The 27,663-nt window shown below is 42.0% G+C and overlaps 1 protein-coding gene across 2 annotated transcripts in view; it reads right to left on the bottom strand.

Moving 5' to 3' along the window:
- Positions 1–1,530: 1,530 nt before the first annotated feature.
- lrmda (leucine rich melanocyte differentiation associated) overlaps positions 1,531–27,663 on the bottom strand; it is a 194,316-nt gene continuing 168,183 nt past the window's right edge. For both annotated transcript variants that reach the window (XM_085799903.1, XM_085799904.1), the window contains 2 exons: positions 25,987–26,071; positions 1,531–3,034 (listed from right to left, as the gene is read on the bottom strand). In XM_085799903.1, coding sequence (XP_085656029.1) covers positions 2,955–3,034; positions 25,987–26,071 — 165 coding nt within the window. In that variant the 3' untranslated portion in view covers positions 1,531–2,954. The remainder of the gene's footprint in view (positions 3,035–25,986; positions 26,072–27,663) is intronic.

Here is a 27,663-nt window from a genome sequence, read left to right as displayed (position 1 = left end):
ACGCTTTGTTTTGTTGAATAACTGGATCCATAATCAAAATACTAACTTTTTTTTTAAACAAAATAACATTCATACAGTTTTGTCCCTTCTCCAAAGTGAATGCACTTTACACTCAAAGCCCATAATGAAATCAAATAAAAATTTAGTAGTAAAAAAAATCATTTTGGTTTTATTATGTTTACTGTCACAGTCACATTGTATTTCTAAGATTCTATATGACAAGCAAATTGAAAGCAAGAACAAGAATTCACCACTGACATCCAGCTGTAGTTCACACAAGCATGGATACACACTGACGATATGTTGGAGTTATACCTTCTTTTTGAGTCCACACACACACACACGCACACATGCACAGAGTGGCTAGCAGAGGAGCCTGCAGGGCTACTATAGCAGAATGTCACTGATCTGCCCTGATGAAGTGGCATGCCATTTGTTCAGCCAGGAAGTTCCCAAGGAGCAGCAGTAGTGACAGAGATGAGGGTCAAGGAGTGCATCGCCTACAGGTAGATCTGTGGATCATACCTTAATTAATCTACTGTCCGTGAAGCCAGGCTTCCCATTCATCCCCATCGCATGCACAAAGGCGCATGTCAAGCATATGTCAACCCGCTCTGGCACTCTCCGCCCATCCCATAATGCAGTTTGTGTTGGTGTGGCAGCTCGGGATGCGTCCCTGACGAGGATAGGAAGTGACACACACCAAACTCGGTGTGTCCCCCAGCCAGCTCCGGTGGCTCGGGGCCTGTCAATTCCAGCTCCGTCAGTGGCACTGGCTCAATGGCAGTGCCTGTGACACATGTCACAAAGTTTTAAATGTCTGCTCTTTTCAGCAGGATGGCTGGGCGCGCGCCGCAGCCAGGGGAAGGATGACATTTTGTGTCGTGCGGGGGGGAACTTGTTGTGGCTCCCCTCTTCCTGCCTCCTCCGGCTGTCAGCCCCAGTTTCCTCTGAGCATATCAAAACACAGACAAATAAACCTTGTCATTTTGAAACGCCGGCACTAGTGACCAGGCTCCTGAACGGCATGTCAGCTGGAATATGGTCACAGTCCTGTAGGAAGCGGTGTATAAGCACATGAAAGCGGGCACACATACTCTCACATGCACCGTCTTGTAAACCAGCACAAATGTTTAAGCTAATAAAAAAGAGAAATAAACAGATACAGACACAGTGAACAAACATTGCATGAGGCTATCTCTGACCTTTCCTTCATGTTTGTGGATGATTGACGCACTAGACTGAAGCTCATCATGGTTCTCTCAAAGCCTCCACCTCTAAAGAAGTAGGTACAGTAATGTAATCTCTGTACCTCATGACTCAACATTAGATTTGTCAGTCAGGAACATCTTTGTAATGATGAGCTACACAGGGCTATTAAAATATTGATTGGCTCTATATGATTTATACAGGAAAAAAAATATTAACGTGATGGACATTTGATCATTAGGAAAGCGTATTGTGGTGACAGAGGGAATTAATGTGAAAGCACCACAATAAGCTCTACATCAACTTGACAAGAGACTCGTGTTAAGTTAAACCCATTTAATCACTTGGAGACATCCAGCTAATACAATTTCACATCAGATCGGCTACATTACATCATTCACTCATCTCAGAATTTCAGATTGGAAACTTGCCCAGAGAAATATAAAATAAGGCTGCTTAGGTTGCTGTGATGTATTACAAGCCACCATAAACACATTCACTCTGAAACTATGAAATGTAAACACTTGACAAAACAATGTATTTGTTCACAAATGTATGGTCAATATTACATTAAGTGCATTTCTGAAGATTACATCTTGGAGTTTGTTCACAATTCACCACAATACAATGCAAATAATATAAATGGAATGATTTAGGATAACATAGTTAACTGGCTGACGAACGTGGGACAGGTGCATTAATGTGCATTAACCATAATACAGTAGTAGATAATGACGACTGAAATTAAACAATTGGTTATAACTAGATTCTTCACAAAGGTTGACAGTGGAATGAGTTTGAAAGCTGCATTTGACAAAAACAAACAAACAACAAAAAAAACAACACGTGTTGATACACACATGCAACACAAACTGACCACAGTACAGCTTAAATATCAGATATATGTCTGACTTTGGGAACAGCTTCTCTTTCTCTCCTCAGATAAAACAAATTCAATAAAAATTCATTCCAATAAAAGAAGAAAAATAAATGAAAGAAGACTGATCATGCCTCCAGCTCAGACTGAAAATCTTCAGAGTGTTTAACCAGGCTGTGTAAACCTTGTTCTGTCAAACTCTTTGCAATGTCTTAATGTTTTAAACAGCACTAATGTGTGTGTGTGTGTGTGTGTGTGTAAAAAAGAGCGAGAGAAAAAGGGAGAGAGTGAGAGAGGAGTGAGGGAGATGTGGTCGTGTCAGGCCCCAGGTGTGCGACCGTCACCCCTTTCACCCTTGATTAGTGGTGGTAGTGGACGGATGATCCATCATGGCTGTCAAAGAAAAGGATGCAATTGGCTGGGTCTGTTTGTCACCGAGAGAGAGGGAGGGAGAGAGGGAGAGAGAGAGAGAGGGATAGAGGGAGAGAGACTGTCCTTTTGCGTGTGTTTGTGTGTCTGTAGTTGTGCGGCTGCTGATGCTTAGAGGCAATCATGTCAGTGGGAGTGTCATCTCTGACTCTGACTCCGAGCTGGGAGCAGGGAGGCAGCGGCAGACCGAGCTCAGCAGAGGAGGCCATAACTATGGGGCTGGGAAATGATCTTTGGAAAGAGGAAAAAAAAAAACTCCTTGCATAACCATGACAACATAACATCTTTTGATAAACTTCTCTAAAATCTCTTTCCAGTGGCATATCAGGCAAGTCAAATGTCACCAGTGCTTTTAATAAATAAGAGATCGGTGTGGTCATCTTTTCTTGTTAATGCTCATCGTCATTCATGTCCCTCTTTGTGCCTGACCGGCTGTCCATCAGAGCTGGTCGTTTCGGATGAATCTGTTGCCTTCTGAGTGCTTGCCGTAGTAGACGTAACGGCACTTGGCAAATACCCCTAAAGACATAATGAGAGAAATTCCAGTAAAGTTTGGGTCATGGTTGCACTTGTAGAAATAACAAAACACACACACAATTTTTCAATCAAAAATGTAAGAAAAACCAGATTTATGCTATCTGTTGAAATATTTCAGCCCCAGACAGACTCCCACCTTGACGTTCACCAATCAATAATTTCTTGATCATAAAAGTTTTAGCTGTATTATTGGCATATATAATTGCAGTGCTTCATTTATTGATGAGCATGAGTGATTCCCAACCTGTGGGAGCCAGAGGAAAGACCCTGACTAACCTACAACCCAACAAAGTCATTATAGCTCATTAGGATATGATGATATACAGCAGTTAAGTTAAGAAACTAGTTACAATGTAGCCAAAATCCTCAAACACAAACTAGGTGGAAATAATGGCTGCATCTCAAGCAAGACTGCAGGGGATGACCATAAACACATGTAAAAAGAACAAGTCAAAACAAGGCTTAACATTTTATGAGGTAGTAAATGTATTCAATGTGTTTATTGGACCTTAAGGACAGAGACAAAAAGTTTTACAGAGAAAAACTTAATGTAAACAAAATCTTGTTTGTTTACTGTCGTGCAAAAACTCCACAGGGTAGCTTTAAATGGCAGCACCGAGCAGGGCCCGGGTCTGCTCCTCGTAGGGTGATGAGAGGTGTTGCTGGGAAGGATGAGCATCTTGTTTCACAGAAAGACCAGTGTGGCCTCGGGGCAAAGTCCGGACAGTAACAAGCTCACAGCCACCCACGTACACTCACACAGACATATACAGAGACACACACTGAACCATCACAGCAAGCAATTATTCAACTATCAGCAGGCAGGGGTGTGGTATGTCCATGTATATGTGTGTATGTGCATTTAATGGGCTAATATAACACACGTACTGATCATACTGATCAATTTTGGAGTTAGGAACCAGCTACTGTGAACCATCTATGCAGTATCTTTGCCATGGAACCACTGTTTCATTCATGGTTCCTGAAAAAGCCTGATAGATGGAGAGTAGGCTGAAGCTTTGGAGAGGACTGTGACTTGAGGAAACAAAATCCACACAGATTACTCTCCTTCTCATTTTAGTTGAGATGAAACCGCTGAAAATAGTCAAGAAAGTAAAATGTCAGTAAAAGCCCAAAGTCAAATATGTTCAATTTGCTAATCAAAGAGTTTTATATGTCTTTATGGTTCATATATATTTTACACCTTGAACAGTGCTCAGCAAAAGAGACTTCAAATTACATTTTCAGAAATTACTTAACCAGAACTAATGCTAGAAGAAGAAGCCTCATGACATCTATACACCTTAATCTGTGAGGATGAATCCAAGATGGCCGACAGTGCTCTCTAGTTGTAATAAGAGGTGCTGTCGTACAGGCAGAGGGCTGCCCAGAGCTCTGAAGCTGGTCTGCTCCGACTCTGATGTCACAGCCGCTCCCACTGCCACTTGATGAATGCGGCGGGTTGCGGCTAGGTGTCACCTCTCGCCAAATGAGGCAAGGACAAGTGGCATTAGTGCTGTCAATGATCCTCTGACAGGAGAATAGATACAGCTTTCACCAGGCTTTTTAAATAGACATCAAGTGCATTATAGGAGGAGGGGGCCAGGCTGGAGACAGGGCAGGAGAGGAGAGACTTATGGGAGAGGCGTCGTGGCAGAGGGATGAGGGGTGCTCCAAGCGCTAAGTCCAATCACATAATCCAAAGAGACATTGTCAAGGGCGGGGAGAGAATGGCAACTAAGTGACAGAAAGCAGAGACAGGGACAGAGATACTGGTGCCATATTAGTGCCAAGCATATTCTGATGCCACCCTCAATTCTAACCAAACCTGACACATCGCTCTCTTTACCCCACTCTCTCTGACTCTTCAAAGTAGGCTCTACCAAGTCACACATGCGTGCACACACACACACACTCGCGCACATATACAGTACGTAGACGTACACACAAATACCCACACACACACACACACCAGTCCCTCGCAGCAGTAGTGGGTGTTCTGTCAGGCGGAGGAGCAGTACAGCTACAGCAGCAGCAGCAGCAGCAGCAGCAGCAGCAGCAGCCCACAGGCCTGAGGACAAGCTCAGTCAATCTAAATCTGGACTTTGTAGTGGAGCAGTGCTCATTTCCCCTCATAGCCCAGCTACTTGAGGTGATCCAAACACTGAAGTGTGAGAAGCTGTCACCTCCAATAAAATCCGGGACCAGCTCCATGCCTGCCTGCTCCTCCGGTGTGTGAGAGGGTACATATACGTGTGTGTTTGTGTGTGTGTGTGTGTGCGCGCTTCTCTGACAGTGAGGAAGTTAGGGGCAGAGGGTGGAGGGTGGTGGGGATGAATTCCAGCTGCCGTGATTTGCCTGGGGATATAGGTGCCACGGCTGGGGACTGGGCTTGACACCACAGGACTCTGGGTGTCTCACTGCGCTCTGATCACATGGGTGCTGGGGCCTTTCACATATTCACAGCTTACCCGGCGAGAAACTCACTCTCTCCAGGAGTGGGGCCCCTAAAGAGATTACCCATTGAGGTACCAGAACCAAGGCTCCAATAAGACATTACCTAGAGGGGATATATTTGTAGGTTGCAACCAAAGCCTTTCAGAGATAACCTTCACAGATGAAGGAACTGAAGCTAAAGGCCCCCCAAGCCTTCACACTCTGCTGATCTCGTCACTAGCCCATGGGGACCGAGGAAGATTGGAGGGAGCACATTCTGTGATCCTGCAGCACCAATCAGAAACCTCTGGACGATGTGTGACCTGTGACTCTCGCTTAACGCTAAAAAAATGAAGCTACAGCTGTGTTCAAGGAAGAAGAGGAGGAGTAAATTAGGGGAAAGAGTAGAACAAAGCACATAGGGGTGAGGTCTGTTTCCCAGAGGGTGAGAGAGTGTATCAATGTGTCTCTTAATTTTCGGTGCAAACTGGCTCAAGCTCTGGCTACTTTTCAGTGTTACATTAAGCAGTGTTTTTTTATGCATAAACACATTCCAGTTTGCTGCCTTCCCTGCACAGCGAGAGCTGCTCTTATTACGGGACAAAACCAGGAGAAAGATGGGGCGGTTGGAGACTGAGTTCGACTTAGTTATTCCCTTCTCTGTCTTACATAACGCGCTCTCGGGGCATGCTCATGCCTGTGGGGTTCCACCTGATGAACTGGTACTTAATAACCAGTGGTACAGTGCCAAACGCAGTTGTCTACTATATCCTCTGTGTATCCTAAGCCATGGATGAGCAGACTTGAATCAACACCCACACTCACAACCATATACACATCATCACAAACCCATACGCACTTTGATGTCGGGCGCACAAACATAGCACACAGGGAGAACAGTGGGAGCAGCCATTGAAGTGACAGATTTAACAAAGTGATGTGGAGGCTAATGCTTCCATCATGCCCTAGTGGAGGAACAATCAGGCCTTTGTTCTGCAGATGCCATGCGGCACCTTGTTGTTTTTAAGGGGAGTAGCTAACCTTCTTGTCTTTATTAAAAAGCTGTGCCGTCGGTATCTTGCATCTTCCTCTTGGTGGATGCAGCGGTGGAGGTTCATCCTCAGACAGTCTGGTCGTTTCAGAGCTGATTACCCAAAGCATGTGTCCTCTCTACAGGGGCTTGATGGGCCATCCTGCCACGGTGCGCTTACTGTGAGTAAGCTAGCTGTACAAAACCTCCTATGCAGTGCTCCAATATCGAAATCAACACATCTAGTAAGAGGATCTTTTTTTTTCTTCTCTCCTTTGTGAATTCATAATTTTTCCATATTAAACATAATATATAAGGTGCAATTGGTGATACTTTATTGCCTTGTTGTACAAAATGACCATAACACATAAACAGAGGTTTACAAGTGCTGTTGATCAATACAGTTAACAGTCACTTAGTGGTCTGACTGCAGCTCTGCAGCTTATGCTCTTGGTTGTGGTGGATATTTAAATTTGTCAAGAAACACTGCTCCTTGAACTGTCAAATTTATATCTGCTAAAATTGCATTTCCACTGGATACATTCAATTTTCAAGGGTACTTAATTTCAAAATTCATTTACAATTTAGTAGGAAGACTGATGAAAGATCTCATCTCGTCCTGTCTTCTTCCCAGATACTGTTTCACTATGGCCTCAGCTCCACAGTGCAATTTTTCATTGAGGGATTATTTCGTACTTTTTCTGGAAAGCTGAAATGTCAGTGTGTAAGTTCACAAGAGAACATCAATTACCAGAAAGAGCAGATTGCAAGGATGGAAGTGAGAATAAAGTTGGTAGGGTTGATAGGGATTAGATTTCTCCCAAACTGAAACTGATGAGTCACAACAAAGTGTTTCTGCTGTGTGTTGCAAGCAGATCTGCCTAGAGGCATTGCCAAAGTGAAGCCAAAGTGTTGCATTAGCCCAGCAAGTAAATGCCCAGTAACAGATGTTAGGCAAAATACTGTATACCTTTGAGTATCACGTCTGGTTTGAGTCTCCATGTTTTCTGTACCAATCAGGTTCTGTCAGTCTGCCATGGAGATGTGGGTATGAGCCAGGTTCTCATCCATGCCAGGTCCACACAGCAATTAACACTAAATAGCTGATATATTAATTTGGAATACAGCTCTAGAGATATAGCTCCATATGAGAACTGTGGGTCCGGTCCATAACAAATGAATAAATAAAGTAGAGGACAGTGGCACTCTGTCACTGATGGTGAATAGTACTAGTCACTAAAATGTTGTACAAAAATGACTAAAACATTGTAAAGTAAGGACTAATTTTATGGTTACTTATTAACATTTATCTCACACACTACAACTACCCTGCTGCAAAACTCATTTAGTCAGCTCACATACAACTGTGTATGCATGCACACACACACTTGCAATGGAGAGAAAGAGAGCAGGGAGATGGAGTGGGTTTAATGATTGTTCCCTGCATACAATCAGCTTGACTCTTTTCAAGGGCCATCAATATGTCACAGAAAGACACATCCGACGGATGTAGCTTTTAACATCAAGGTTATCTATTCTCGGCATGAATCCACTCCCACCACTCCTAGTTTCTTGTCCTGTCTCCTTTTCACATCTATCCTCCCCTCTCGTCTCAAATGCTTCCACTCAGTCTTTTTCGTCCTCTACTCTTTTATTTGCTCTCTTTGATTCCTCTTTTTCACCCTGATTCCTCTTGTTTGCTATAGTTTTTGCCTCCTCTTCTTTTATGTCACACCCTACAGTATGGCCACTTAGCCAACAATTCCATCAGTGCAGCCATCCATTATGGAAAAAAAAATGCATTGAGAAGAAACCAATTAACAAGACATCCCTTGTATTATCTCCATGGGTTGAAATAACACTACCGGGCAGGTGGGGGGTGGGGTCAGACAGAGCTGGGGGCAGGCATCCATAAGAGTTGGCGGGAAAGTGACTTATGAGCTTGGGGCATAGGCTGCTGTGAGCCAGGGCTATTATTGTGGACACGATCCATCTCCGGCTGTCCTTTTATCAGTTCAACCCAACGTCATGAGATGGAGTCACCATCTCGTCTCTACAGGGAAGCCTGCAGATAGATAACCCCCCTGTGTCCCATAAACCAACAGCCGGTGGACTGCGAATCAGCCTACTGAGAGGTGGGCTGGCACACACAGCGTAGTGCCACGCAGAGAAAATTGAATTGTTTTACTTAGTATTAGTATGCTGGATATGTGTGTTAGTGTGTAAGCCATGCCTTATGTGTATATAATTCTTCGAAGCACCTGTTAAATGTTCCCAAAAGATGAAGAGGTAAACAGTACTGAGCAGCTCAGGTGCTAGTATATCCAGAGCCTCTTATTAAGTACAGAAATATGGATTTGCTCGGTGTTTGCTTTCCAGAGTCAGTATAGTGGAGTCCAATTAAATGCCCAATGAAAGCAATTATGAAATTAAAGCTGCCCTAAATTTAGCCAAATGATGGCAGCAGCAGTGGGTGTAATCATGCAGAAATATCTTCACCCCAGAAAGGTATTTCTACACACCAATGTTTGTCAAACTTACAGAAACATATTGTACTGTAGAGATACAGTAAAAGTACTGTAAATGGCTGTAAATACTCCATACTCCAACAACATTCAAAGCTTCCCGTGTGGAGTCCTCTTTCATGGTCTGCTTAATTGGTAAAAAAAAAAAAAAAGAAGTAACATGTGTAATCCACATGTTGCAAGCTGGAAACAATCACACTGCTTTGTGTGAGTAAACCTTATATGACCACAGTGTTGGCTTCAGGCACAACTACTGTGTCTGTCAATCTAAAAAGCTTTTGTTCTGCTAGTATTTCAGTCTTTACTTATCATTAACTTAGGTTCATTTTCTATTGCTCTGTTCTTTTTTGGTTAAGTTTGTGTTTAAATAAAAGGCATAATTTACAATAATAACAAAGTGCAATGACAAACAAAGTGATCAGTTTTTTGTATCTGAATTCATTTTCATTTGGCATAACTCCCACACAATGCCACATGTTGTGTTTAGAGTCATATTCTGAAACAGAGAATTAATTGTTGAAAAACTGATAATTGCAAAAAACTGTAAGCACAAACTGCTGCTCTAGTAATAGAAGGGCTATAGTTTTATGCATGTGTTTATGTGAGAGTGAAGGCGGGAAACAGCACAGTGAAGTAAGAAAGAATGCCACTTAAGTAAAACATTGACGACACCAACATAAGGTCCATTTTATTATCATTTTTATGTGCACTTATCACAAAAGAAGTGAATGTTTAATATGACACACTGAAACTAAATCTATCTTTACTCTACTACGGGACTCTTTTGTCAATTAGTTAACCATTTTGACAGTTGAGGTGTCACCTATCACTCAGTCTCAATAAAACTCCTGTGTGCAGCTTTAGGAATTTGTGACATTTGCCCTCTACCAATAAAAAATATTTAGTCCATTAAACATATATACCTGTCATTATGATGCATGCCCTGGCTTGGGCCTTCCCCATTCCCCTCCTGGCTGTTTACTGCGGCCAAACAACTGCAGTGCCTGCATGTTCTCAACTTCAGCGTATTGATTAAACTTTTAAATAGCTGCCATATAACCCTGGGACATCAGGAAGATTAATTTGCGTCAATGTTCATCTGTAATTCATTAGCCATTTATACTCTCCACATCCACACAGGCTATCAGGAAAATGCGCCCCATTTTTCACCGAGGCAGAGGCTGGGGAAAAGGCAGAGAGGAGGAGGAGGGATGGAAGGAGGGCAGGAGAGACAGGAAGGAGGGGATTATACAGCCTACAACACAAGGAGTCTTCTAACAAGCCAATAGTGCAATGCAAGTGGTAAAACATCCAGCAGTGTTAAATGAAGAGTGGATAACACTCATTTGCACACAGTACATGCTGAAGCTTCATAGCAACGTAAGGAAAGCTACCCACTATTAGCTATCAATAGTGATTATAATCTACAGTAACAGTCCTAGGTTAACAAGCCCCCTTAATGACATGCCTGTCCATCAAACTGGAGACAGACAGCAGAACTGTTACTGTCTCTGCTGACATTTGATGAGACTCTGACGTCAGACTTTCCAAACACCTCTCACCAGGCGGCCTGACATGTTGTATACTTCCTGTCAGTCAGTCAGTGGTTGGTCTGTCACCCATTCAAATACAATGTTTCTCCACCACGATATATACATACGTTGTACACAGACACCATATACAGTATAATTACATATTATGGAGTCTTATATCAATTAATCCTAGACTGAGGAGAGAGTGAGATTTAGTAACTGTGTACATGACTCATAAAAACAACACACATAAAAGGGTCAGATGTGTGTGTGTGTATGAATGTATGGGACATGGAGAGTTGAAAGATTTGCTATTGCCACAGGCTGATAGACTGTCAGGGGAAGGTTGCTGGGTCATGGCTCAACCAGCCCTGATCAATACCAGGTTGATTTTTCCACATGATTCTCTTTAAAGTACAACAATAACATATTCTGTATGTTTTCATATGATTCAGCTGTTGTTGTAGGAGATGCTGTGACTGGACTTGTTACTGATAAAAATAAATAAATACATTTAATTAGTATTTGGAACAAACCATATTCAGCATGTTCATAAATGGACAAAGCGACAGTGTGCACTGGTTATATTTTGAGCTTATGGGAAGCATTGGTGAATGTATGAAAAATGCCACTCTATCACTGTCAGTTCACTAAATGGCTGTAATCAAACACTGTAAATTGAGGATGGCATTATTCATTGATGGGTGAATTACAGTTAGAACCAGATAAATGCCTATCAGTCTTTGTACTTTCAACTTATGAGGATGAGAAGGAAATTGAATTCTGGGGCATATAAATTTTGACTGAAAACAGATTACCGTTGTGGGGGGTCTAATGAAAAAAAAATGGTGAAATTAATTTCAGTGACATTTATTCCACATGGAGCTGGGAGAGAACACTGGTTACAGTAGCTCTGGAGTGTGGAGATAAGAGGAGGGTGGTTTAAGGCAGGGGACTCTGCCAGTTTACAAAGTCCTTACTCCCCTTGGAACGCCTTTCTCAAGGCAGCTACTATCATCTAGCAAACTCACTGACAACACACTCGCTTGCATATGGAAAAACAAGAACTCCCCTGTAAGCAAAACAACGACAAGCTGGTTATTTACTGCTATAGTTATTATTGAAGAGGTTTGTCTCCCCTTAAGGGCACATAAAACCACTAATGAGGCTAGTAATCTTAAGGGCTCATTTTCTCCATCAACATGTGGATCACAAATCACCGCACATGCACAGCACACAGCCTGACACTGATCGATTGTGTCCGTCATTACACCCTGGATTTCTAATTAAAACAAAAGCACAGATAAGTGGTTCAAACCTCTGACCGAAATAGAAAGAAAAAGTGAAAATTGCAATTAGAGGTTTGGCTGTGTTCGGTAATGGTGCCGTTAATAAAGGGCGGCTGGTGAGTCACTCAACGAAGGTTTAATCACTGGGACAGGATTCAATAACAAAGGAGCATAATATTAATCACCAGAGAGTGATAACTTCACTGTTCATCTCTTTGACATTGGAGGAAGGGATGAATTAATGATGCTCTCCATCCGAACACATTAAATAATAATTATCAGGCAAAACAGCATGAAAGGGACTGCATAATGAACCCCATTGTCAGGTCAATTACAACCACATAAAACTGTTCAAACGGAAGTAGCTTGTTACTTGATAGCCATGCTAGAAGGGACAGCGGTGGCTTTATCAGGGGAAGGTGCTGGCCACGCCATTTCTCCTGATATCAGTGCTTAAAATGTGTTGAGCATTTGGAATGTGGTTCACACTTAGAGGGCACTGAAACTGCATGTAGCCACGCATGCCTACTGTAAAAAGCTGGAAGGATTCAGCGAGGCATGCAGCGAGGAACACATCGAAAATCGGTATAGCAAAAGATAAATGACATGACAATGACAGTGTTTTTCTGGCTCTAAAGCAATGTCAGTCGCTAAGTGCCATGTTAACTAAACTCAACAGCTCAGACAATGATGGACTTCACGCATCAGTGGGTAAAATGGCACCTCGCTACCTGTCAGTAGCAATTTCCATCAAATCAGAGATGACCAGCAAATTTAGCCACAAGAGGAACTGCTGCTGGAGTTTTACACATGCATATAAACATGCACGTACAATATAGATGCATTGTGCAGTTTTCTCCTTCTCTGCCGTGTCATAAAATCGACAATGTTTGTTTCGTGATGCTCTCGGTTTTCAATGAGCACCAGGCACATCAGGTTGTACTCTACCTTGTCTTTTTGAGCCGGCCATCAATTACCACATGGCTACTACCACTCTGAGACACTCTCTTAAACAAACAGCCTGGCAACCTCCAGCTTGACACATATCAATACTAGTCTGACGTCTTGTTCCACAGTCTCCCTCCTCAAATCCTGGCTGGCTGCACCTGCCTGACCGTAGTGCCCAGGGTTGGCTGTGCTCCTTCACACTTCCTTCCCCTGCAGACATCAAACACTTATTACTCTCCATTCTGGCCCTGCTAACTGACTGGCCTGTCTGGGCCACACGGGGACCCCATTATTAGAGTCATTTCAGTGCCCATCCTGATGCCTGTTAGGCAGTTCTCTACCTGGGGCTCCTGCTCCCTGCCTGCCCGACTGAGTGCCTGGCCAGCCAAACAGTGATTGGACATGACATGGTGACAGAAAACAGGGGAGAAGGGCAATAGAAATAAAAGAACAGAGATGGCAGAGTGAGGCGGACAGAGACGAGGAGAGAGGAAGGTGGGTATGTTAGCCAGTGCCCTTGTGGCATAGGGTGTGCCCATCAACACGGATGAGCGTTAGCCAAGAGCCGCATGTCACAATGATGGAGGGGCTAGATCACTCACATCAGAGCTTCATCTGACTGGAAGATATCAATCTTCAGGCCTAATCCAAAAGGACATGGTAAAATATCCTTTAACATTGCTCTCCCACCCTGCTTTTGCGTGTCCCATGCTTCTGTCTCTCTCACAGCTGAAAATGTGTGTAACCTTCATTGCTGGACCTCAATTGACCACAGTCATTTTCACATCCCATTTCCTCTGTCTCCAGCACTGACAGTCAAATTATGATGGACAAAACTGTACCTTGACATATGGCATTTAGCACAATCTGTCACTATATGTGGAAAGTAAAAAAAAAGAGAAGATGATTAGAGCACTACATGTGTGGAAGGTTGAGATCAGGGATTCCACCTTTATGTTTTGAAACAGGGCCCTGAGGAAAATCCTTGAGAAGTCAAGCCAAGCTAATTTTATTGCTGGCTCTTTACACCAAAACACAAGTGTGTATTGCGCCACATCGGTGATATGGTGAGCCAAAATCTAATCTGGAAATAAAATTTTAGCACTGAAGGATTTTGTCTGTATTTCTTTCAAAAGAAGTAAACATTCATGTCTCCACCCATTTTAGATTTATTGGGGTTTTTTTGTGTCTGTTTTTGTACTTTATGCAGTGTGCAGCAGAAAAGTCATAACAATGAGGCTACACGCACTCCATGTTTATAAATCAATATGCCTATACAATGTATGCATTCTCATTCTCATGCGACAAACCATGAACAAGTGTTACTGTATCATTTATGTTTTAATGAATTTGTATACTGTAGTGTATCCTGAATAAGAAACGGTCTATACAGACCTGAGGCTGAAACTATTCTTTATGACATCACATGCTGCTCTAAATTAAGGCTGCGTCAAATTACATGCCGTCATTTCGTGCCAGAATTTGAACTGATGAACACACAGTAGCCAATCAGGTGTGTGGCACAGGTGATGATAGGTTTGTGTTGTGTGGAATATTTCATGCCCCTCTGGCCTCCCTTGTAGCCCCTTCAGACGGATGGCTCCACTGTAACTCTACTTCTCTTAATTAATATGACATATCCCCTGTTCATATGCACAGAGTGAGAGAGGGGACGGGGAGATGAAGGTATGAGGGAATGATTAACAGTGGATCTGTCCCTCCTTGTGAGAAATGATCTTGCCTCTTCTGCTCTCCCCAGTGCTCCCTCCTCCTCTCTTCATTTCCGTCTCCCTCACTCTCCCTTGTCGGTGTCTCTCTTTGGCTCACTTCATTTCTTTCTGCTCTTTCTTTTCCCTTATCTCTCTCTCTCTCTCTCCCCTGCTCCTCTCCTCTCCCCCCTGACACTCTCGGACTGTCCTCAGCCCCCTGCACATCTCCTGACAGGTAGAATAATAACGCTCGTACATCACTACCCTGAAAAGTCCAATAACCTAAATCTTCACTTGCCACACACCCCGGGACTCAATTACTTTATTGACATGTAATCTTCATAAGGGGAGAAATATTGAGCATGTAAGGTCAGCCGGTTATGAAGACATATTATCATATTATCTGCATGAGGGTTGTAGGGGCTAGGACCTGACAAAGCTAATTATAATGGTACATGTTTCAGAGCTCAGAGCGTATTATCTGCTTGGCTGCTTGGTTGAGCCACAGCTGAGGTATAGAGGAGAAGGGGATGAGATTTCAAACCTAATAGGGGCTGGATGTCATCTCAGGGCATGGGAATTAATGAAGCCAAATATTATCGACTGCACATCACAGCACTAATATCCTTGATTTGTTCATTGTATTTGTCAGGATTACCTCGCCATAGTCTAATGGCTAACAGGATATCACAATACAAGATGACCAGCAGGGCAATCTCTAAAACTCTGCAATAACACAAAAAGTATTGCATTCCTTCAAGTGTCGTGTAAAAAAGTGCAAATAAGCTGTTTGCACGGTAGCTTGAGCTGTTCTTCGGCCAAAATGTCACATTGGGTTAGTGATGGCAGGAAGGACAGATGCCCATGGCTGTGTTATTGCTTCTCTCCCAAGGTTATCTTAATATCATCCTTTCAGCTCCCCCATTAAAATCTACTGCCTGCTACACAGAGTAAAACAATAACACAGATGATGGTTCAATGTATTATACAATGTGTATTCGTATACAACAAATGTATGCACTTAGATGTATTTTTCTTAACCATGAGGGTATAATGCAAGGAGGAGTTGAAGACAGTACCAGGCTTGTTATTTTAACCAGAAATACAAAGGGCAGAAAACAAACAGTTGGTTAGCCCTGAGACACTGCATCTCAGGGTCACCGTGCAAACAAGAGATTTCACCGCCAGACATGTGCACATGTTCATTTCACTTTGTCCAACATTATGCCCTCTTCCCCTATCTTTGTTTTCCAACTGTCAAAATCCTTAGCTGATTGTAGGCACAGATGATGGCCTAAAACGATATAACTGCCAAAGGTCATGTGTTAACAGTCGTTAATAGTGTCAAATGGAGAGACATATTTTAACTTTCTTCTGAGGCTCTCGAGGCGCTCGACACTCCACAGCACAGAGGTCTTCTACTTATTCGCACTAAAATAATTGGTTTTCAGCCTTTATGTTTCTGAATGGAAATTTCACTGTTCTGAGTCCTTCTTTTCCTCTGCATTGTTTTATGAAGCATGGATCCCACAAGCACACAACACTCAACTTACACAGTCAACAAACAGCACATACTGTAAACAAATGCATAATCAAGGAATTACATCTTTTGGAGCAGAAATGGTACGGTTTGATGGCTACCAATTGTGAAGGTTTAGTTTTGAATGCATGTTTGTCCTGAGGGGTGGGGAATGAAACAAACAGCCTCTTAAATCACAACAATCTGGGGTAAATTCATGTGTTTGACCAAAATGACTCAGTCAATCCAATCAGCTTGTGCAGCAGCGACATAACATGCCAGAAACGATCCACGAATCAAATTATGATGGTGAAATAACTTGTCCTCTCATATTATCATGACAGAGAAACCTGCTCCGTCTGTTTAAAGTGACTTAATCAGCAAATCAAAGTGACAGATTAAAAGGTTGTTTTGGACTTCCTAGCATTTCAGTGACCTCACTCTTTTCATTCTGGTCGAGCTGGGATGTTGATGCCAGTGCAAACCATGAAAGACCTGCTACCTCCTGTAACCGAGGCTCCCCTTTATATTTTAAGAGAGATAAAATGCATGTCAAGTTGACAAAATAGCCCTGACACTCATGCCCAGTTAGCCTTATGGACTTGAAGGCAGGGCAGGACAAGCTGACCCACAAAATGTGCAACATTGAGTCTGTGTTTGGTTCTGCTCGGACACTGTTCTTCCACTTGAATGGTGAATCTGCAGTAAATACAAGCTCAGATCCATAGCACTGGAATCCCTTCATATGGGATAATGGCCTTCTCTTCCCCTTACAAGCAGCAAATCCAAACCAGGCTTTCACACAGCCCGATGCAATGAATAATCTAAATGGCACTTAATGTGAGCTATGCTGATACTCTGACAATAGTTTGTGTTCAGACATCACAGCTTAGTGTCTCCCAATTGTATATTGATGCCTCGGCAGTTGACAATAAATCACTGGATTCACCAGTGAGTGAGAAAACTGTTTAGACAATGGCCCAATGGAGCTTACCGTAATTGACAGATGGGTTCAGCTCTTTCTACCACAATAGCTTTGGAGCATTGAGGGTACCTGGGAATGAGTGTGTCAGTGTTTGTGTGTGTGCATGATGTTTCAGGACCCACAATATCACCAGAGTAACAGTGCCTGCAGTCATGCTCGCACTGAATGTTTACAAATGTTCCTATATTAGTAAATACAGCCACATTGTTGTAATTTGTGATAAGCAACATCTGCAGATTTGCATTGTTACCTTGAAAAATAGCTTCTGGTTCAATACTATCTCTTGTCAAACTCGCTTGAGAATGTTTATAGAACTTATCAAGACCCTTGGGATATTTCCAGGTATCCTAATTTCTGCAGTACTATATCAGAAAGTGAAGCAATATGAAAGAAAAATCATGCGCATTGGACTTAGGGAATAATGCAACAATGATAAAAATAAGTCAGATGGGGCAAAGAATATGCACAGTCAGACTATCAAACAGGGTAATAGTAAAATTATGAACCAAAGTGCCTGTTGTAAACATCCATTCCAGTTAACAGGCGAATTTCTGACTCAACATCGACCATCTACTATAGGTTCAGCATTGATATAATGACCAAATTTCAGGAATGATATCTTCTAATATCTATGTAAAGACAGTATACCTTAGTATGTCATCATCACAGCTTTGTCACATGAATCTATATATATTAAGTTGATATGAAGTGTAATATAAACTGTAGCGTAAACTGCTATTTCTAGGTAAGAAATTATTCCACACAGCATCTGTCTACACAAACACATCCATCTGCATGTTTGTCGTAATATACTGCATGACGTGGTTAACCAGGGAGGGTAGTTGTTTCAGTGTGTTATTGCCACTGTTATTGCCTGTCCTCTAACAGGACTCTGGGCTCCATATTATGCTGCTGAGTAAATGATCACGCGTGGCCCCTTTTCTCACAGCATATTAGTGATTCCATGGCATGTATAGCTCTGTTACGATCATGCCTGACAGAAAGGTTCAGTGATGTAGCACAGCTGTTAAGCCATGCAGCATGTGTTGTCACCCAGCATGATAAACTAGCCACCGAGTGAAGTGGAGTCTAATTTGTTGGAGCCATTAACCAGACTAGCATTAAGGCATGTTTTCATCTTGAATGATTACTGTGTGAAATCAGTTACCCTAGAATTACGATCTACAGTCTACTCAAAATATAATTTATTAAAAACAGCCTGATTAAGATATACGATGCTACATAAACCAACAAGACAAATATATTAGTACTATATCTAATTCTGTTAACTTGCTGTATCACACAATCTGAAATATGAGACATGTTGTATCTCTGTGTAAACATCCTTGATAATAAAGCAATAATTACAAATCTACAAGGACTTGTAGTCTGGACTTGTGGTCTGAGCCTGTCCTTTTTAGCATGATAAGTTGGATAGCATCTGCCAGCATGTTAGTAGTGATTCATCAGAATGAAGGGTAGCAAGCCCCCTCACACAGACAGACTCTGTCTGCCCACCAAGCAATTTGTTTCAAGGGGTACTGACACAGAAGAAAACCGGTGGACCCAACATCCATCCTGCTGTAAAAATACCCAAAACCATCTGGCAGCTGACCCCCATCCTAAATTACTATGATGGACTCTCATCTTTGCAAACCATGAAGGCTACAGAAACCTGCTCCAACTTCTGCCTGAAAGTATGACTGGAAAGCGCAGACCGCATCTCAGTTGTCTCTGAACCACAACTACAAATCATGGTGGAAAATGACTAGTAGTGTAGCTGCATTAGCAATACCAGAACATCAGAGCTGATTCTAGCAGTAAGACCTCTCCACTCTGGGTGATTTATGTTCTGCTACTTTCCTGAGAATGACCAGTGCAACTGGGAAGTGGACCAAGGTCCAGAGCACCAGCGGTATGTTTTTCCAAGAGGGCTGGTCCTGCTTGGCAGAAACTCATGTCCTTGTCTATCGGCCTGACACGTTTGGAGTAGCGGGCCAAGATATTGCTTCAAACTTATGTCTGTTTATGCCGTAGCAGGTTTTAATGGGCGAGTCCAGTAGGGTTCGTATCGTCATAAATAACAAAGGTTTGTCTGCAATGGTCACGCACTGTAAAGATTTAGGAGGCTACATATTTTCCTGCTGCTGAGAAAACTCTTCCAAAGATTGTAATCATCATATTTCAGTGGTGATGGATGGAGGAGTTTAAAAGTATGATCATAAGATTTCAGGCTCAGTGTTCAAAATGGCAAATGTTCATTATATCACATTAGTTTGTACAATGACTTGAGATTAATAACCGTCAGATAAATAATGTCTCATTTGATCTGTGAACTCTTTGCAGCATCCAAATGAAAGTGCTTGGATCGCTTCAGTCAAAAACAAAACAGCATACTTTTACCTTGACTATAAAAAACCCCTTATTAAGGCAGAATATCACAGAAGGCAATATTTACTTTTATACTGATAGTGAGAGGAACTAACAAACAAATATCTTGGAATATAGCTGAGAAGGTGACAGTGCTATCTTTCTACTTTAAGTTTTTGCTGTATACGTCCAACATCACTTTAAGAACTCAAGACACTCAGGAGACTCTCTCAGCTACATCAAACGGCAAGGTAAAAACAATAGTGTCACTGACATTTCTCCAAACCCAGCACAAACAGAATTATTCACACACTGTGAGAGGAGTGCCATCCGATAACGGAGAGATAATGACACTTGGTGGAAGGCAGCTTTCTCAAAACAGTTTAGAGGTGGCATGTCAGGGTTCGGCAGTTAAGGCTGTCATGGAAGCTGAGGAGGTTATCCTGGCATTTTAATCTAGCCTGCTTCTGAAGGAGAAAACGTAGAGGTGATTTCCAGGGCTAGTAATAACAAGGACAGGCCTGCCTCCAAAAAGAGCTCTCATCACTTTGAATGCGGACAGTGCAGTGTTATGTGAAGCCACGTTGAAGGATTGCAGGCCCAGTTTGCCTCGTCCCTTCTCCCCTCATCCATCTCCATAGGCCGGCTTTAATGGATATCCATGTTGCTGAGCCAATCCACTCCAGGGAGAAATAATATCACATCATCTGACTCAGATAAAGGAAATAGAGCCTGTCCTCATACACGGGGAGTATATACCACTGTGATGTGCCGTGATATGCAGCAGGAACTACCTCACCAAAGAATAGATCAATGTGACTGTGACTGAATTTTCAGGTGCTCGTTCACTCAATACAAGACTGGGTTTGAAAAATGAATCATGGAACAAGAAGCAATTAGAGTCCCTTCTTCTGTCTGTTCAATTAGGTTACAGACACCACATATACAGGTGTTGACACAGCAGCACACAGCAACATAATGCTTTATAATGGATACATATTGACCATTTTAATTATTTTCTGTTTTTATTACTTTATCTATTTCATCAGGGATCTGTTTATATAATACTTTAATAAGCTATGCTTGTTTAAAAAAAACACTTTTCTAGTATAGTAAGGCATTGTAAGTATTTAGATTTTTAATTAAAAAAAACTAATAATACCACAATATGGAAATACTGGCTGTAAGTAAAAGTCCTACATTCATATTTCTATTTAAGTGAAAGTACAGGGACATTATCAGCAAAATATACTTACTGTATCTTACTGGCTATAGCTAGCTAGTAGTTAGTAGCTAGTTTTAAATACATAATACACTGTTGGGTAGTTAGATTGTAAACAATGCCATTTTATCAGCTGATCATATGTTCACATATAAAATCTAAAAAGTGACTCGTAGCTATTGCTGTAATGTAGTGTTTGTAGTTAAACCTGAAACTGTACTGAAGTGTGGTACTTGAGTAAATGTACTTGGTTACTCTCCACCACCACAGTATAGTTTATATCCAGGGAAAATGTCCACGTAGTGCCTTTTGGAGGAAAGTGTATACTGATGCAAAGGAATAAGAATCATTCTGAGGTTTTAATTTTTGTGGCTGTATTGTGATTTACAAGGCAATATCAGAGATGGCAGTGAGACACCCAGTCATTAGAAACTAATCTTTAACACCTCCTCAGCTCACAAACTGGCACACACTGCAAAGAAATAAAACCTTCATGCGGTGACAAGTGCTTGGGAAACATTTTTATGAACTCAGCACCCGGGAAGAAAGCCATGTCTTTACTTTGTCAATTCACCTCATAGAGTTTGGTGCTGAGACTCACTCAACACAAGCTCATGGCGTATAGCTGGCAGGGAGATCTGTATATATCATTCTCTATGACAATATTTCATCATCTGTCATTTCTCGATGTTGAACGCACGCATTGTCTACAGTTTATTATAAAAGTTTACAGAAAGCAGCCCTGTGAAGGGTGCTCTGGACGAGGCGGAGGAAAAGCTTACACTCTGCTCTTTCCATATGCCTCATTTTAGTTGTGTGGGGGCCAGCTCAAGTCTTTGTGTTTAAGAGTGATGTTTATCAGGGGACAGATCCTGCTGGTATAATCATTACGAGGCTGAGTGAAATGTCTTGCAGAGCACGTACATGTGTCTGATGGGAAACGTCAAAGGTGCTCTGTCTTTTCTCACTGAGCTCCAGAGAGGACATTTCCATGCTCATGGAACATGCCAAGGCAGTCCAAAGCAGAACGGGAAGATTATCAGCAGAAAGATGAGAGTTTTCACTCTAACTACAGAGTGACATCAAACAGAACGGAGGTATCACCCAAAGATAAGCACGGAAAACAACTCGGGAGCAAAGAAACAGATGTCTGAGGTAATGTAGCAATTCACAGAAAAATAAAAAATAAGTTATTAATAAATCACCAAACCAACAGCACATGTGTTCACTTAAAATAACTGGACTTCATGAGAACGTATTTATATTCACAACAGCATCTGAACCATGCGATTATAAATAATACAATCAGCTCTGGTTATTATACAAGCAACAATAAACAGACTTTGGGGAACAGTATATCTGTTTTGACGCATTAACATTTTTAAAGCCGTCAAACTCACTTCTAGTTTTACTAAGTGTGTTGTGCAAAGAACATTAAGTCATCAGTCAAACCAACAACCTTTCCTTTCATTATGACAACAGCTAAGTTTCAACACTCGCAGTTTAGTCATCCATTAGTCATGTATCCCATCCAGATGTCTGGCGGGGGGGAGGAGGGGGAGGAGATAGCAGCAGGTGTAGATCTCTCTGAGCCCAGCTGAGCTCTAAAAGGCAGTGCTTAGCACCCACAGCTCCGTCATCTGGCCTCTCCCCTGTCTCCACCAGCCTCTCGACAGCCCATTCCTCATCATTTACCCCTTTTTGGCAAAGCCCAGAGCCCTTCTAATGGGCCGCTCTGAATGCTTCCAGATGTTTGTTTATTTGTTGTGCAGCAACTGTAAAACAGTTTACTCTTAGTTTGGATCTGTTCCCCATTTTTTTTTGGTGTGTGGGGGGAGACTGAGGAAGCTAGGGGGAGTGTAGCAGGAGTTGCAGTGCAGATCACCCCGACATGTAATGAAAGCGAACCGCCAAACAAATGTGAGGCGCCCCATGGGTGTCGTCAGGAAGCAGGTTGTGTTTTTTTTTTTTTTTTTTTGCTTTTCTGCTTTGAAGGCTGTTTTCCTCTTGGGATTTTAATAACAGTTGTGCACCATTTAAGATACATACATACAAAGTAGCTGGAAGCAGGCCCAGAACAACAACATTAAAAGGGCCCAGGGCTCATACTATAAGGCAGATTTCAGGCATTCTTCCTTGTCTGTTTACTCTGCTTGTACAAAGATATCCCTTTCATTTACTGCTGTCACTGCTGAGGGATGGCCTACTCAAATTTAATCTGATACCTGTTACTAGTGCCTGGCATATTTATTGAAATATACAGAGGAAATGAAAGGTATTTCATTAAAATCTCCTCTATGCACATGGATATATCAATCAACTCTGAAGCATCTTTTTTTTTCTTTTTTTTTTTTTTTTTTACATACTTCTGAACTACAGTTATAATTAGATCTATGAAATAAACTTGTGAATCTCACTTCAAAATGTGTCATCCTAAGAAAATGACAAGCCGGTAATAAATAACCTAGCACACTGTTTTGCATGCTGAAATGATAAGTCGCCATGGCGGCAGGAGAAACGCAATATGTCATAAGCTGTGGCTTAACATTATGATATAGACCAGTTTTCATAAAGACATGCAGTACTTTAGGCCCGGACTCCATTTTGGACTGTTAGATTTAGACTGGAGTTGACAGCTGGACCAGCACTGAGAGTTAGAGCCAAGGTGACAGTAGTGGAGGATCCTCAGGCCCCTCTGCCAGACTATATACTCTACTCCACTCTGTGTCACGCCTTTACCGAGACACACTGGAGTCCCCAATATCCTCCTTCACTCTGTCTTTGTCTCGCTCTCTCGTACTTTTAGGTCTCTTCTTTTTCCCCTGTTTAACACTGGGCCTCTTATTCCTCTCTCCTTAATCTTAGCCTCTAGTTCCATCTATCAATCTGTTGTCAGATCTGGTCTATGGAATCTTGATTTAGATTTCTTTACCACAACAGCACATCTTTCCACTCTCATCCCTCCCTCCTATCCTCTCTCTCCTGCTCTTGTTTTTCTCCGTCTCCTCCAGGTTGACTCCTCCAACAACCAAGACAGAAGCTTATCCTGGAGTTCTGTCCTCAGTTTCCACCCCTCTCTCCCTGGGCAGTGACCTGCCAGTGCTGCCCTCCTATGGGAGCTCCTAGCTGCTGTAATTACCTCTGGCATTCAGGCTCTGGGGCTTCCACACAGGTGACATGTTGAGGAGGGTGGGTGCACAGGGCTGAAAGGAGGAAAGGGAGGTTCTTTCTGTGCAGCCGACAGGGCTATGTCAGAACTGCTGCTGATCTGCCTGCTACTGCAGAAGTCAGGATAAAACTATACAGCCTTCCCTGTTCCCCCATTAAAATGAGCCTACTTCATTAACCCTTAAGACATCTATGTCTCTATCACATACTTTATAGTGTGTACTTTAAATTTTAGCTCCTTACTTAGGGTTAGGGTTATATGATTCTGTATATTGTAAAAAAAAAAAGAAAAAAAAGAAAGAAAAGAAAATCAGTACAGTGCAGAGACATTAAGTTGTAATGACATAACCAACTATATAGTATCACCAAAGCACTTCACTTTTACAGCAGATGTTGAACAAAACATGTTGTTTAAATTTATGGTGTGTATAGAAAGAAGTGTGTTCCACTGAACTACACAAAATCAAGGAGCATATTGTTTCACCTCTATTGTTTATATCCTGAATTTAACACAGTAAACACTCAGTTGTTTGGAATTACTGTCGGAAACGTTTTGTTTGTTGTAGCATCGCTTTGTTCTCTGTGAATGAGGAGTTACTGTGACCGTCTCCCACACATAAAGAAAACTCAAGTATGTTTAAGAAGTGTAAATAAAAGAAAAAAAAACAAAGAGCGGGGGAGGGGGATGGAGGCAGGGACATGAAGAGGAGGTGAAGGGCGAAGATGAGGGCTGTGTTATCTAAGACTGCAGTGCTGCTTCATAAAAATAACAAATGGAGACTGTCACTGCTGCTCAGATCTTAGAGGGAGGGGAAAATATTTCATGTGTCAGATCCCCTCACCTTTAAATGGACTGTTCTTAGCCCGGTCTGATTTTGACAAAGCATGGGGCTCTTCCTGTCCTCACATCCGGTGAGAGCTGCCACTGTCCAGACTTTTGTGACATAGATATGTCCTTGGCGCCATAAATGGAGGTCTCTGGGTTGAGGGTGGTGTTGGGGGGGTGGGGGTGGGTCTACATTGCAGGATATATGGTGGAGAAGCTTACACCAGTGATGCGATGGACAGGACATCCAACGGAGGTGTTTTGCACTGTGAAGATAGTGATGAATGTCCCAGGTAGCTGTGCGTGTGTGTCTTTGTGTGACGATGAGATTGGGAGGGAGGGTGTTAAGGGACTGACCCTGTAAAGAGTGGAGCTAATTGTGAAAAGCCTGCTTAAGGTGGGTTGCACCCTTAGGTTAACTCCTGTCACCAGTCTGCATTTGTATGTATTTGTATAGGTGTAGGTATACTGTCTCTGTTGGACTCCCTCTGTGCGTTTGTTTGTCTTTGTTTTTGTAGAGGCTCTGTTTGGGCTTGGTTTAGACTTGTGGTATGTATGTATGTCTTTTCTTGTTGAAAACTAATAAAAAGTGGGGAAAAAAAAGAAAAGAGAAGCCTGCTTAAAATACTCCATAACCCCAACTCAGTAAATCAAGCCAACTGAAGCCTGGTTATGCAATAAACTGCACATTCAGACACAATAAATAATACAATTATTGGTAACTGTTTTGTGTGTTCAATAATTTTTTATTACAATTTTAATTCTTAGATAAAATATATGTATTTTGGTACCTTGTACCTGTATATACAGTGAAGAAAATAAAAAATGATGCCTGCACAAATGCGGTAGGTGGCCTCCAGTTAATCTAGAACATTGTATCTTTAATGAACGCTATGGGTTCTTCCTAGAGTCTTGTGTTTGATGTTAAGAAGCTGCTACAGAATAGCATCAACTGACAACACTGGGTCAATATGAGGCCTAATCAATGTCTCGTATCAACAGATCAAGGAGGCTTCATCTTGTATATGTACTGTGTGCTCCCACGCATACATTCAGAACAGCGTTAACCTAGATTACTCAGATTTATTCCCACTATCAATATTTCACACAGATGAGATGAGATCAGTAACAATAGATAACATACTGTAACTTCAGCTGGGTCACAAGTTCAATAGATTCCCACTCTCTGCAGACGTTAGGGTTATGACTTGAATCTACATAATCCATGGACCTATAGGATTCGAATGAATCTATAACTATATATTGTGTTGCTGCATGTTTGTTTTTGAAGAATATCCACATTCCACACAGATGTTTATACAAGCCACCTGAGTGAAAAGGATGTGAAGTCCAAAGGCCTTTCTGTTTTCCTTACCTTTGTGGTTCTTTGCATCTCTGGACCCTCGGGGTAGAGGAGTGTAGGGCAGTGCGTGACCCTCAGATCCAGGCTCAGTGCGTGGCTAGGAGAAGGAGAAAAACAAACAAAATAGAAATTTAGAGAAAAAGTGGTTTGATGAGTTTTAAAATTACAAAAATGCCTGCAACTGAATGTCAGTGTCACAAATCCTGCGGGCTGTTGCTCCCGTTTTAACACATAATGTGGCAAGTCATGTTTTATTACATCTCATGTGTCAGTCCGGGCTTTGATGATCTGATCTACTACCTGGTTAGGGAGGACAGGTCTTAACCTTCACTCAGCCATGACCTCTCGCTGTGGTCACCTAAAGGGTAGACGTCACTCACTGTTTAACAGCCAAACATAGCACGGCCATGAGTGTCATCTGACGAGTGACACACAATGACCTCAACTCTGGATTGAAAGGAGTAAAAACTATTTGCATTTTAAATACTAATCTCTTTTTATCTGGCTACCAATTGAAATTTAAGGTAAATATGTGCATACATTCCCGAATGATGTGCAACTATTACACCCTTCACATTAAACAAGTGTGACAAACACTGTTTTGAGAGAAAGAGAAAACAGCGGCTTGAATCTCGAGCGCGCTCTCAAGCAGGTCAAGAGTTTCTTGCGTTGTTGTTCTTTCATGCACTTTCAAGGTCCAAAACATCCTCTTCCTTCCCTTAGCCTTTTAGCTAGCAGAGCAGGCACTTTATCATGACACAGCGATATCTGATGCCTTTGCAGAAATACTTTCCTTTCCTGCAGGAAGGAATTCACTGGGCCTTTAATCATAGCAAGAGACTCAACTGACAAATACATATTAGGGATGGTTTGGAGCTGCATTTTTCCCACTTTTATTGTTGTTCCTCTACATGCCCATGCATAACATTGAGAAATGGAATGGTCTATGCTGTTAAATGGAACCATATTCTTCATGGGCAAGGAGAGCACAGTGAATTGAATACGATCACATAATATGCTTTCAGATAGAATCTCTGAAAGGCATTAAGGTCTGGCCAGCATGTGTCTCATATTACACCAGAGAGGAAAAATGGCAAAAATAAGCCTATTTTGAGATCTTACAACATATATGCTCAAGGACCTTGCTTTTGAAAGACAGAGCTTGGAATAGAAAATATTGTTTTGACAGCAGACCTGCTGCTCTCAGCCTCTGGACTGGCTGAAGCCTGTTAAAAATATCACAGATCACTCCTTGATTGTAAGCTGTGCTTGTATGGAAAATGTAACAGAAGAAGTCAAACTTGACAAAATAAGAACATAATGTTCTTAGTAAAAAAAAATGGACAACTCCCTTTTTGGGGAAAAACAGGTATTGCTGCAATATGGATACTGAAAGGGGCCAATAAGAGACCCACGCCAATATTAACAGAACACCATCTTCAAAGAAACTCTCTGTTCCCCAAGTTTACGTTTTGTCATTTTGTTTTGAGGATAAAATTGATAATGGCTGTCAGGGTGATCACACAATGAATCAGTCTGTGACAATTATTATGAGCTGACGGAGCAACTCAGGCATTAAGAGAAGAATTGTTAACCCTCTCTATCTGATCGACCTCCATGTGCTTCTGAGCCTCCGCAAAGTTGCGCTCCTGCTTGCCTCATTTCCTGGGCTGCTTGAATGATCACAGG

Source organism: Trachurus japonicus, chromosome 15 (assembly GCF_045865225.1).
Source record: "Trachurus japonicus isolate A0001 chromosome 15, Traja_1.0".
NCBI lineage: Eukaryota > Metazoa > Chordata > Actinopteri > Carangiformes > Carangidae > Trachurus > Trachurus japonicus.
The sequence above is the reverse complement of the archived record's forward strand: the minus strand, read 5'-3'. Positions and strand labels throughout refer to the sequence as shown.